At 47.5% G+C, this 13,393-nt stretch overlaps 1 protein-coding gene across 3 annotated transcripts in view; it reads left to right on the top strand.

Annotated features, from left to right (window-relative positions):
- Chst10 (carbohydrate sulfotransferase 10) overlaps window positions 1-13,311 on the top strand; it is a 28,585-nt gene extending 15,274 nt beyond the window's left edge. For 2 of the 3 annotated variants that reach the window (XM_031367284.1, XM_031367285.1), the window contains 4 exons: window positions 3,404-3,495; window positions 5,767-6,001; window positions 9,572-9,677; window positions 11,145-13,311. In XM_031367284.1, coding sequence (XP_031223144.1) covers window positions 3,404-3,495; window positions 5,767-6,001; window positions 9,572-9,677; window positions 11,145-11,682 — 971 coding nt within the window. In that variant the 3' untranslated portion in view covers window positions 11,683-13,311. The remainder of the gene's footprint in view (window positions 1-3,403; window positions 3,496-5,766; window positions 6,002-9,571; window positions 9,678-11,144) is intronic. The other variant, XM_031367283.1, reaches the window with a different exon arrangement.
- The last annotated feature ends 82 nt before the right edge of the window (window positions 13,312-13,393 follow it).

Genomic DNA, 13,393 nt, shown 5'->3' with positions numbered 1-13,393 from the left:
TTGTGACCACTTTTAGAAAGGCAAAGCGAATCGGCCCTCCATTCACAATTGTAGGTACAAACCCATAAACAGCCATCATTGTGACTGTTAGCAGACATAATCTCAGCCAGGAAGATGCCCAGCCATGCCTCAGGATCTTCAGAAGCTAGAGACATGGTTCTGAGGGGCTGAGTCGTGGGAGGGACCGACATATGACCACAGCAGGGGTGCTGGCAGCTGCTGAAGAGAGCTCCCCACCAGCTTAGCTACAGAAAGCACAAACTAGGCCATGCTGTGCTTTCCTCTTTGTCTGGCAAGTCGGTTATTCAGCATGCAGAACACATTTCTCTCTGCACCGAACAAGGAAACACAGGTTCCACAAATCCATTTAGCGAGTCAAAGCCCAAAGGTGACAGGTTGAGTCAGTGGAGATTGGACCAGACAGCATAGGTGTCAGGGCTCCTGCAGTGCAGCCAGAAGCCATGGGTAGGAGCTCTGCCTTCCTTCTTCCACCAAGCAAAGCACACTTTACTATTTGGCAAGCTCGGAACAGCTTGTGCTTGTAGCTCTAAGCAGCTTTGTACTTCCACTCAAATGTAGACTGAGAGAAAGATGACTGTGGGGTTTCTGAGGCTGTACATCAGGGACTGTAGGAAAGTCCAGACAAGAACCAAACCAGAGGCAGCTGTTCAGTAACGTGATTGGCTGAGCCAGGAAGGTGCTGCAGTTAATAGGAGTAGCCACTCTTCCAGAGGACCCAGGGTCAATTCCCAACACCCATACCTCAACTCACAACTGTCACACAAGTTCTTGTGACCTTGTGGGTACCAGGCGCAGATGTATACAGATACATGTGTAGGAAAGATATCCATACACGCAAAGTAAAATCGAATAAAGATTAAAATAATAAAGTAAATTTCAAAGAATAGTTAGACTGGGGTGACCTGGGGCCAGAGTAAAGTAGGGAACATGTAGGTATCTCCGACCCAAGAGGGGGAAGTTTTTCTTAAATGAAATAATACTTTTATATATTTTTAAAGGTTTATTCATTTATATGAGTACACTGTCCTTGTCTTCAGACACACTAGAAGAGGGCATCAGATCCCATTACAGATGGTTGTGAGCCACCATGTGGTTGCTGGGAATTGAACTCAAGACCTCTAGAAGAGCAGTCAGTGCTCTTAACTTCTAAGCCATCTCCCCAGCCCCGACTTTATATATTTTTAAGTGCTTTTATTGTATATTTGTGCTTCTGTGAAATGTCGAAACTTTTTTAAGTCCATGTTTATTTTCAGAAAGTAATAGATTATGTCCAGATTTGTACCCGAGTAGTTCTTAGAAAATCCGTTCAAGATTTGCTTGACTGAATGGCTTCAAATCACCCTCCCTTAATTAGGGTTTTACTGCTGTGAATGGACACCATGACCAAGGGAAGTCTTATGAAGGACCTCATTTAATTGGGGCTGGCCTACAGGTTCAGAGGTTCAGTCCATTATCATCAAGGGAGGAACATGGCAGCATCCAGACAGGGATGGTGCAGGAGGAGCTGAGAGTTCGATATCTTCATCTGAAGGCTACTAGCAGAATATTTAATTCTAGGCAGCTAGGATGAGAGTCTAAAGCCCACACCCATAGTGACACACCCACTCCAACAGGCCCACTCTCTGGGCTGAGCATATACAAACTATCATACACCCCCTGGTCTGACTTATAGTTACATGACTTCTGGTGTGAACACAGGAATTCTAACCTGACTGCTGGAGTTTTGTTTTTGTTCTTTAGTTTGTAAATTAATTTTTCTATCTAGAGGTTACTGAGGAGTGACATGCAGTTGTAAAAAACACCACAGAGGGGCGGGAGTGCTGGCTCAGTGCGTCCTCTACAAGAGGTCCCAGATTGGATTCCTAGCACCCACACTGGCAACTTATAAGCATCTGTAACTCCAGTTCCAGGGCGCTGGATGCCCTCTTCTGATCCTTAGGCACCAGGAATACATACAGTACACAGACATACATTTAAGCAGAATAATCATACCTATAATTTTTTTTAAAAAGAAAAAAATATCAGAGGTCAGGGAGATCTGTGTTCTGTTGACCCTCTGGCCCACATGGTGACTGCTCATAGACCTGACTGCAGTGTCACTGTTGGGATGTGGTACAGGCACAGAACACCTCTGTCACTGTGAGGGTGCGTCACATCACCCTCGGTCACTGTTGTTTTTTGGTGCTGGTTTAGATGTTTTTGAAATCTAAATCCAAGTTTCATTACATAGCCCAAATTGACTCCAAACTCCATTCCTCCTGCCTTAGGCTCTGAAGTGCAGGGATTATGTCAGTATATGCTACTGTGCCTGTACACTCCCTCCTTAGCCTCAGCTCCTGCACGCCTATACAATTGTGTCATTTCAGAAACACCTTGTAGCCTGGGACCTGTTTAACTTTCTCCTTTGAGCATTAGCCCAGCGTGGTCACAGTGTTAGCAGTGACTCTTTGCTTTCTATTGCTCAGTTGTATCCTGCTGTATAGATGTAGCAGTTTGTTACTTACCCACCCGTTGAACGGTACCTGGGCTGTTTCCAGTTTGAGGTTACCACGTGTGAAGCTGCTGTGAACGTTTGTATATGAATTTTTGTTTCAACATAAATAAATGTTCATTTCTCTGGATTAAATGCTGGGAACACAATTGCTGGGTCTTGTTACCATATTGCCTTTTTTTTTTTTCCTTTCAAGAAAATTAGCAGACCCTGTTCTACCGTGGCTTCATTGTACTGCAACATTGTATACATGTGCAGGTTTCTCCAAATACCAGCCTTTGGTCCCTGTTCTTCCTCACACATTCTGATGGGTCTCTGCTACTGCCTTCCTGTCATTTTGATTTATTTGCCTCCACATGTTTCACTCCTGTGTGCATTGGTATGTTTGGTTCTTTTTTTTTTTTTTTAAAAAAAAGATTTATTTATTATCATATGTAAGTACACTGTAGCTGTCTTCAGACACACCAGAAGAGGGCATCAAATCTCATTACAGATGGTTGTAAGCCACCATGTGGTTGTTGAGATTTGAACTCAGGACCTTTGGAAGAGCAGTCAGTGCTCTTACCCACTGAGCCATCTCTCTAGCCCCGGCTTGTTTGGTTCTTAAATGTCTCATCTGTTAACTTCTTTGTGTCTTCTAGATACAAGCTCTCTGTTGAGTATGAGGCTTGTAAATGCTTCCTCCCAGTCCACAGCTTATCTTTTCCTCCTCTTCAGATAGGCCTTTGTAAAGCCCAGGTTCTCACAAAGACTGAACTTCAAGTTGGGTTGCCTTTGCCAGAAGCCAATGGGATACAGCTGGGTGGGTGCAGCGTCTCCTGGGGTGGCATTCTGTCCCACCAATTTCTGTGCCATGCCCTCTGTGAGAATGAATGTGAATCTGTCCTCCAGGGTATAGTGCCAAACAGGAGTTTGTGTTCCTGACGACCATGCCGGAAGCAGAGAAGCTAAGAGGAGAGAAGCACTTTCCTGAAGTCACGAAGGTGAGCACAAGGTTTGTCCCTCTGAAAGGGATACTGCTTTCCTTCGAACACTACAGGGACCCTGTCATGTGGGAGTGGCTTCTCCCTGTGGCTCTCACAGGTTCCCACCTATGTCACTGCAGCTTCATTTATGGTATAGGTTGAGACTCCCACATCTGAAAATCTGATGTATGAGAGTACACAATCAGAAATTGTTTGAGTACCAGCATGGTGGAAATTCCCACACTGCAAAGCTTTGTTGTGTGCATCAAATTGCTTAAAATATTCTATATGGCTAGGGCTAGTTACAAGCTCTCTGTTGAGTATGAGGCTTGTAAATGCTTTCTCCCAGTCCACAGCGTATCTTTTCTTCCTCTTCAGATAGGCCTTTGCAAAGCCCAGGTTTTTACAAAGACTGAACTTCACTCATTGCTACAGCTGCTGCCTAACATGTACAAGGTCTGGGGTTCAATTCCCAGTTATCCCCTGTCAAGTTGGAGTTCCTTTGTTTCCTGTTTCTGGTTTTCTGTTTCTGTTCATTGTTATAGCTTGGATTCGGTGAGGCATTTATGCTACATCCCTCACCACGGGTTCTCTGTAGGTATAGGTTGTGCAAAATCCCTTCCTGACAGATGAAGTCTTGGCTTCACCGGGGGATGGAGAGTATTGAACAGGGTCAGGAAGAAACTGGGAATGTGAAAATACTTCTGATGCAGAGTGGAATTCTGGGATCAGAGGGGACATGGGACCAGACTCCAAACTCTATGGATGAGAAAGCTGAATCCAGGGCAAGGGAGAGGCCTCAGATGGCACAGCAGATAACAGGGCCCAGCCCAGCCATGAGCTTTCATGGAGTCCCGATGTCTGGTTCTGACTCCTTGTATTCCTCTGCAGGACCACTCCACGAAACTCTCCTTGTCCGCTGTCCAGGGAGAGGGGTACACTCAGGAAGGTCCTCCCCCCTTGCCAATCCTCATGCTGGATCTGGAAGGTGCAGATCACAGTGTGGCTGGAAAGGATGAAGTGTCCACCGCTGATAATGTCTGTCAGTTCTGGACTAGACTGGGGCAAAGGGCAGGTGCTGCCCGGTTTATCGTATGAAAATGGCAAATTAGAACCCAGTAGGAACAGAAGCATCCCAGTCAGAGGCACTGGCACCGTCATGGTTTCTTAGCAAGACATTCACATAGGAAAGGTCAGGTCTGCAAAACTCTTTTGAGATAACTCAGGGGGGACAGGGCTTTACTAGAAAATATTTAAATGCATGAATAGAGAATACCACAAGGGCAGGTGAGCTATTCGCAAAGAAGTTCCAGGTGAGGGCCCCCACTGAAAAGACACTGCATCAGGGAAAATAGATCTTACCCTGTAGTGGTCCTTTACAAATTCAAAATGCTTCTGACAGCTGGGCGGTGGTGGCGCACACCTTTAATCCCAGCACTTGGGAGGCAGAGGCAGGAGGATTTCTGAGTTGGAGGCCAGCCTGGTCTACAGAGTGAGTTCCAGGACAGCCAGAGCTACACAGAGAAACCCTGTCTCAAAAAACCAAAAACAAAACAAAACAAAAAAATGCCTCTTACAGAACTCATACATACACACACACACACACACACACACACACACACACACACACAGACTCGAACACACATCATGGTCAGTAAGGGTTTCTGAACATTAATCTATATGTTACTGGTGCAGCTCCTCCTACCCATCCCTCTCAGCTCTTCCTCTTCAGCCCCCACACACACACACATACAGTGACTGTGTGTTCGTGTGCACACACATATGCACACATTCTCTCCATGCCACACATTTGACCCAGCTAAGTCTTTCTTGAGTGCCCTCATCAGACCTTGCTGTCACACACCCAGTCAGGACTCAGTAGCTATGGAGCAAATGGTCCTACTAGGCTTCAGAGTCATGGAAGATGGGGGAGGGCTTGGGTCCAGGACTGCTCATATCAGGGATGGTCTCTCCACCGTGAAATAGCTCTGTACGTGGCCTCTTCACTCAGAACTCCTGCTTACTCATCTTTTCAGTTGACTGGATCAGTCTTCTAGGAGAACCACAGGAATCAAGTAGACATCTGTCCTCCTGGGCACCTGTCCCCATCTGTCTTTTAAACTCAGCAGGGCTGTGGAGAGAGAGGGGGTGGGGATGAGCCATGCGAAGTGTCAGGAGATGGTGTTTGTCACTGTAGAGATGGGAAGAAATCAAGAGAAGGGGGCTTCAGGGTCTCCTCCTGCTTCATAACCACAATCCCTCTGCCTCCTCCACCCCTCTTGCTTACAGCCAACTGGGAAGATGCTTTCAGACAGCCATCCTGATCAGCCCTCGGTTTATCTGGAGCGGCTGGAGCTCATCAGAAATGCCTGTAAGGAGGAGGCTTTGCGGAACCTCTCACACACTGAGGTCTCTAAGTTTGTCCTGGATCGAATATTTGTCTGTGACAAGCACAAGATTCTTTTCTGTCAGACTCCCAAAGTGGGCAACACCCAGTGGAAGAAAGTCCTGATCGTCCTAAATGGTACGTGTGGCCTGCAGGGGTTCCCCTCTGTGATGGGATTGGGGTTGAGGGTAGCATCGAAGGATGGGGTGGTTTCTTCTGAAATAATCCACAACCTTCCTGAAGGTTCTCTGTGCTGTTTTCCACACTTCTGTTATGCTGCAATGGGTGGGGTTAACACGTTGGTTTTGTTTTTACAGTGCAGGGCGCGAAACCCAGGGCTGTCTGTGTATGCTAGGCAAGCTTTCTACCACTGAGCTGTTGTCCCATTGGTGGTTCTAACTGAGATGTTTCAGTCAGAACCAAGCGCAGGATTTCCTGGGTTTTCACAGACGTAGCTGGCTATCCTCACTCACCTTGTCCTCCCCGATCAGTCCTTCTTCTTTTCTGTGGTACATGCTGGGTCTGTCTTGAGTACTGCAAGGATCCCATATTCCCTGAAGTACCTTATAGTCAAAGAACCCACAACCAGAGCCTGGGAGGAAACTCTTGCCTCCTGGGCCTCAGGCAGCTTCACTTGTAGACTGAGTCTTTCTGTGTGGGCTGAAGAGAGAGAAGCTATACCTTGTGTTCTGCCTTAGACATAAAGCATTAAGTTACCTTGTTTCAGAAAAATCTGATGTTTACTGGGGAATGAATGAAATTGTAGAAAAATGAGTTCAGACACTGTGGTTCTGATTACCCACTGCTCTGCTTAGACACCAGGTTTGTTTTGATCCCAATTAGTCTAAACTGGCCTAAAATAACCATAGGGTGTCTGTTAAAACTCAATTCCAACCTACTGAGTTCCAGCAAGCAGAAGTCACACCCTGGGAACTGTGGGGCAGGTTTCTGGGGTTCAGCATCTTACCCACAGCTCCCATGCCCACTCCTGGCATTACCGGCCAATGTTGCCTGCCATTTGCCTTTTGTAAAGGTCAGTCACAGGGCAAAAAGGACAAGGTCTTGCCTTCTGGATACATACATGGTATGGAGTTAATGTGCTCCGGGAATAATATGCCAGCATACTGGATTTCTGAATGGGAGATGAAGGCTACAAGTTAAATTGAAAACAAAGAGCACACAGAGAGGCTCACATACGGGCCATGGCAGTAGGAAGCATCATAACTCACTCACAAGGTTGGGACAGAATAGAAGAAGGCCACATGAAATATGTGTGTCAACATACCCTACTAGTGTAGCTTCTCTGACAGTTGTGGGATTCAGAAGCGCACAGCAAACTTCCTGTGTATATGAGAACCACGTACTATATTAGTTACAGTACATGTACAGTTACAATTTTTTTTAAATTGAAAACTAAGAACCCTCCTTAACATTGACACCACAATGTGATCAGTGAGAAGAAAAATTAAATTTATTTTGAGAGCTTTTATCATCGAACTCTCTGGGGTTTCTAAGTAGGAAAAGTCAGCTTGTTGGTTTGTAAAACCACGTGGGCTCATACAATTCTATTTCCTAAAACAGAGAATAAAAAAATAAACCAGGGCTAAAAGTGTAGGCATGGGTTGGCCAGGCCATGGAAAGCAGGGAGGTCCATGTGGCCTGTGGCTGTCCTCAGCTGACCCCCACCCCCTACCCAGTGTGCTTGGACAGTAAGCAGACCCAGGCACAGATCCAAACCACTGGTTCTTCCGTTCTCCCCTTGTGTAAACTGACAGCATGTCGGCTCCTCGGGATGGTTATGGGGAAGTTTTATTACAGATATGAGAGAGAACAGCAAGAGGCATCTGGAAGGATCCAGAACAAAGAGTGAAAATAGTAGATTGAACAGCAGACTGGACCTGGCTGTGGGAGAGGCAGGGAAAGAGAGGTGGTGGTGGATGGGGGCAAAGAGGGAGGGAGCCAAAGAGAAGACACAGAGAAAGCATCTTGAAGTATTAGCAGACTTATAAGGAGAATGAGTAGCTGGGGGAAGGGGGGAGCAGAGACTTAGCTGGGGACAGTTTAGGGTCAGGAGGAGGCAGGAAGAGCCAGAATCCTAACATTAGTCTCTGAAATGTATGACAGGTTCTTGTGACACTCACTGAGGGAGCCTAGGGGCAGCTTGTGCTTTGCTATGCTAACAGATCTCCCTAAAGAGAACCACAAATAACCATGTGTCCCTCCAGCCAGCAAAAGGGGAATGGCTCCTTTCAGAATGGGGCAACTTTGGCTTCACAAGTTCCTGAGGAGTGCTGGCTTTTTTTCCAACAACTAGGATTTGGGGAAATCGAGTCTCCTCAGGGTCTAACCACCCCTCATCATGGTCCAATGTGCCAACCACAGCATATAACAGTGCTCTGGACCAGGGCTTAAGTGGTTGGAAGAGGAATGAATGAATGAGTGGAGGCTGTGCCTCTCACAAGGGTGGCTCAAGAGAGCTTTTTCCTTTAGGGACAGCACTGGGTCAGGATAAGGCCAGATGCTACAGTTCACAGAAGCTGGCTAAACCCTTCAGGCTCCTATCCCCCTTTGTCTCCATTGGGGAAAGAAAAGTCTTCCACTTCCCTATCCTCTACAGAACCCTGACCCCATTGCCTCCTCAGACATGTCCTCCCTGCCACTGGTGCCAGCTAAGTGTTTTCACCATCAAGCATTGCGTGTAGCCTTTGCTACCCTGACTAAGCTCTGGGAATAGATACTGCTACCAGCCCCTACCCAGTTTCCCTTGAATCCATGGATTAAAGGCACATATGCAGTTGTTCTGTTTCAACCTGCCTTTTGACACAATTGCTGGACATTGCTTTTCTCCCACACTACTTTTCTCCCACATGGAGAAGCATGCCCTTATCAATATTCTTATCTCTGTACCTCTCTTCCTGCCCTAAACTTTAGTTGCTCAGTTATATCAAGTCCCAGCTAAACATCCCCCACCACCAGCCTGTATGGCCTCTCCACCTGACATCTCATATGGCTGGTCACCTTTTCTCCCTCAGAAGCATGGCACGCTCTGACTCTCCTCTCCTTGTGGTCTCTCTGCTTGCCTCCAAGGACCCGGAAGTCCCCCCTATTCCTCCCGCTCAGCAACTGACCCATTTCTTCTCTACTGACAGATCAAGAACCAACTGGGGAATAGGGCCTTAGCATCAGAACCACCCCTACAATCAAGAGCCTTTGTCATTTGCCATGTGGGCTGCCATGGGGTTTGTGAGACAGTGTTACTCTGGTAGTCCTGTGCTGTAAGAGCACAGTCTACCGTGGAGATGAGGGATCAGCAGTGCTGGGGGCGTAGCTGGATACTGTGCTCCATGTCACATCCCTCCAGCATCTCCTGCCGTCTCAGAGATCAGATAGAACAAGCAATGCCATCTTTAGGAAGATTTAGCCTCCTAGATACAGGACCAGGGCCGTGGGCTCTCAGTATTCTTTCTGTTTCTTTTCCTTCCCCAACTGGAACTTCTTTCCTTCAGTCAGCTAATGGATACAAGAGCTGCTCTCCATTCTGCTACTGCCTCCAGCAGGACAGCTGGACTTCAGGGACATACACGTAGACATTGGTTGTGGGCTTGTTATGTGTGGTGTGGAGATTGTGGGGCCTAGGATGACCCTGATGGGCACATCTCAGGGTCATACTAAGGCAACCCAAGTACCTTCTCCCCTTGTTCCCCCTAGGAGCATTTTCTTCCATTGAAGAGATCCCCGAAAATGTGGTCCATGACCATGAGAAAAATGGCCTTCCACGCCTCTCTTCCTTCAGCAAAATAGGAATTCAGAAGCGGTAAGGGCAACTTCTTCAGAGGGGAAGGGGAAGGAGGATGGTTTTTCAGCAAAACCCCAGGCTCAGTCTGTACTTGCTGTGTGGTCCACAGGGCTCCAGGCTCAGTCTGTACTTGCTGTGTGATCCACGGGGCTCCATGCTCAGTTTGTACTTGCTGTGTGGTCCACAGGGCTCAAGGCTCAGTTTGTGCTTGCTGTGTGATCCACAGGGCCACAGGGACTACAGAGTCAACTGCTTCGTGTTGGCATACAGTAGCCAACAGTGTTCTTAGTGTCCTGCCCATTGTATATCTCAGCTTCCTGGGAACTTCAGAATCCCTTTCCTAACCTGGTCACAAAGGCCATTAAAGTGTGCATCAGATTATTGCCAGAAGTGGGTAGCACTTTGTGTTTCAGTTTTGTTAAGTTCTTATGGATTCCTTACTAAATAGGATCATTTCTCCATTATGAAAAGAAGTGCTGTACACTTTGCAAGGGTACCATACCCACGTCTGCATGTACTTCCTCCTGGGGTAGTAGTGTGCGCAGGTCCATCATAGGAGACAAGCCCCTTAGACTATGGCAGTATAGTCAGCAGTTAATGAGAGGCAAAGTTCTCCCTTTAGTGGTAAGGTGGCTTTACAGAGCCAGACTGAAGGGGTCAGAATACCAGAGCTGCCCCTCAGTGTCAGGTCCAGCCTGGGCTTGGCCCTCCTGGCTTTTCAGCCCTTTGTTCTTTGTTGCTTCTGGCCTTGGGTAACTCAGTCTTCACAACTCTACAAACTTATGCCAGAAATTGTCCTGGGTGTGGGCTGGGATCTAAGGGAATCTTCATGGGGCTCCGTGAGACTGCAAGAAGTAAGACAGGCAGCTCATGGACAACAAACAGCTTCTGGTTTTCAGGTAAGCATGCTGTGGGGATAGTGTTGCTACAGACAGTGTGATATCACTGTTGTCCCCATCACACCAGCACAGGCCCTTCAAGCCTGTGCCCCTAGCGTGCTGCAGCTTGCCTGGGGCACCTTCCTATCAGAACTGTGTGGTATGACTTCCTATTTCCTCATCCCACTCTTCCTTTTCATTTTTATAGCCCCTGAGAGTTTGGGCTGGAATCTTTAAAGCTATGCTCATACAATAAGCCTCCAGCCTCAGTACAGACTCACACTTCCAGCCCTGAGGATTTCCTGCCCAGGAACCAAACTGGTAAAAGGTTTTGAAGTTTTGAGTCAGCCAAGCAAAACAAACCTTGATTCAACAGTTTCACATCAGCCTCAGAGGCTTTGAGCAGTTGGGTTTGCTAAGCCTCTTCTTCCTTACCTGTAGAATAGGTTGGTAGCAACGTTCAGTGCACAGTACTCAGAGTGTACCGTGTGTGTGAGACATACTTTTCAGGGGCCAGCCTGGCGTTACTCCCTCTCCTACCCTCTTGGAGCATCTATTACCTCTTGGAGCATCTGTCTCATCTCTGACCTTATTTTTTCTTCCTCAGATTGAAAACATACTTCAAGTTTTTTATTGTGAGAGATCCCTTTGAAAGACTGATTTCTGCCTTTAAGGATAAGTTTGTTCACAATCCAAGATTTGAGCCTTGGTACAGGCATGAGATAGCCCCAGGCATTATTAGGAAGTACCGGAAGAACCGGACAGAGACCCGGGGGATCCAGTTTGAAGATTTTGTGCGCTACCTGGGTGATCCAAACCGCAGGTGGTTAGACCTTCAGTTTGGGGACCATATCATCCACTGGGTGACCTACGTAGAACTCTGTGCACCTTGTGAGATAAAGTACAGTGTGATTGGACACCACGAGACCCTGGAGGCAGATGCCCCATACATCCTGAAAGAAGCCGGCATAGACCATCTGGTGTCATACCCCACCATCCCTCCAGGCATCACCATGTACAACAGAACCAAGGTAGAGCAGTACTTCCTGGGCATCAGCAAACGAGACATCCGGCGTCTCTATGCACGTTTTGAAGGGGACTTCAAGCTCTTTGGGTATCAGAAACCAGATTTCTTGCTAAATTAGTGTGTCAGACCCTTGAATATTGCCAGGTCAGGGGTCGGCTAGGTGAGGTGTGAGCACAGAAACAGTACTTCCTCTACTGTGTCCCCTGTTTCTGTGCACGGATGATGTTGGGCTCTGATCACCTGCTTAGCTCAGGTGACAGGTGCTCTGATGACTCCCCCTCCCCAGCCTGTGTCACCCCCACAAAAGGTTAGGAAAGACTGGATGTTTGCAGACAGGTGGCCAGACCCAGAGGGTGTGTTAGGAGTCTGCTTCCTTCAGCTGTCACATTGTCAATCAGTGGCACTGTGTCAGCTAGCCGGTGGTCAGGTGGCATCACCCAAGACCTGTGGATTGAACAGACCCAGCGCTTTCGAGAGAGATGGAGATGCTGAGTGGCTGCAGAGCTTACTGGGGCCCACTCGGCGTCGAATCTAAGCCAGAATGAGACCTCTTTCTTCCACCTTGTCACAGTAGTAGCCCCAGAAGCAGACAGTATGTTCCTTGAGCTTGAGGCCCTGTGACATTTGGTGGTGGTGATCACAGAACAGTTTCAGAAGTCTGACCTTTCAGGACCCAGGCTAGCCCTTTTTTAGGACCTCTGACCCTACAAGTACCTGCTTCATTCTGCAGAAGAGTTTCCCTTCCAGAAAGTGAGGGTGTAACGACTTTGAGGGCTTAGAACTTCGCACTGGGAAGGAGGAGCCTGCGGGTCCTGGGAACTCAGGCTGTTGTGGAATCCGGTACTGATGTCTTTGACGCCTGCTGTTGTCTTTGACTGCCCCATCAGAGTGAGTGAGCAGCAGGGGTGTTTGCACCTGTCTCCTGAATGAACCTCCTGTCCTGAGAGGGGAGAGAGGACAAAGCATTTCCAGCGGATAGAGACAAGCACTTACTGATGACGTGCCAGGGCAACACACAGGCATGCCATGCCTGCATTGCAGAGTCCAGTGCTGTTTACAGACTGCCAAGTCCATGGGATCCTACGGCCCCGAGTCTAATAGTGCCATCATCCTTGACTGAAAGACCACAAGTTGGATAATCAGATTCATCAGCAATAAAATCCTGGGTGAGGCCACCTCTTGTGACGTCATACAGGTAACAAGTCACCAGTCAGTGGCACTGAGGCCAGCCCCAGCGAGAAGAAAGCCACAGCAGCCATCTCAGCTGCCAACCAGCAGCAAAGGGCTATTAAAGATGACAGGGCAGTTTCTCAGAGTGTGTCCCTGGCACACGCATCTGCCCAGAGTGGAGAGGAGTTGTGCTAGCTTTTCCTGTAGGCGACAGCCCTACTCTCAAAAAGCCTTTCCTCAACTTGTAAATGTGAAAGTAAAATAAAATTTAAAATGTGTGCCAAATCTGACCCATGATTCCCAGGGAGGAGGCTCTAGGGTCCTGAGTAACTCCTGAGGCCAGGGATGGGGCTACAGACCTGAAGAAGGCTCATCCCTTTCTTGTGAACCAATATGCCATAAATGTGACATTGGGTTATTTGTTAGTGAAGTTTTAGCAAAGCCTTCTTAAAAATCACTCCAGTCCTGAATTGCTGATCAGAAATCTCTTTCCTGTTTTTGACAAGCAACAGTGTCAATAATGTGTGTGTGAAGTTAAGGCCTTCGAGTTAGTCTTGATTAAAGCAGCATTTTCTCTCAGAAGCAAAAGAGTGTCTGGGTTTGTTCAGGGATTTTTTTTGTTTCTTTGTTTTTAATTTTGGTTTTTTTTTTTTTTTTTT

This window comes from Mastomys coucha, unplaced genomic scaffold (genome assembly GCF_008632895.1).
Source record: "Mastomys coucha isolate ucsf_1 unplaced genomic scaffold, UCSF_Mcou_1 pScaffold14, whole genome shotgun sequence".
Lineage (NCBI taxonomy): Eukaryota > Metazoa > Chordata > Mammalia > Rodentia > Muridae > Mastomys > Mastomys coucha.
Note: the sequence above shows the minus strand (reverse complement) of the source record. Positions and strands in the feature narration are given on the sequence as shown.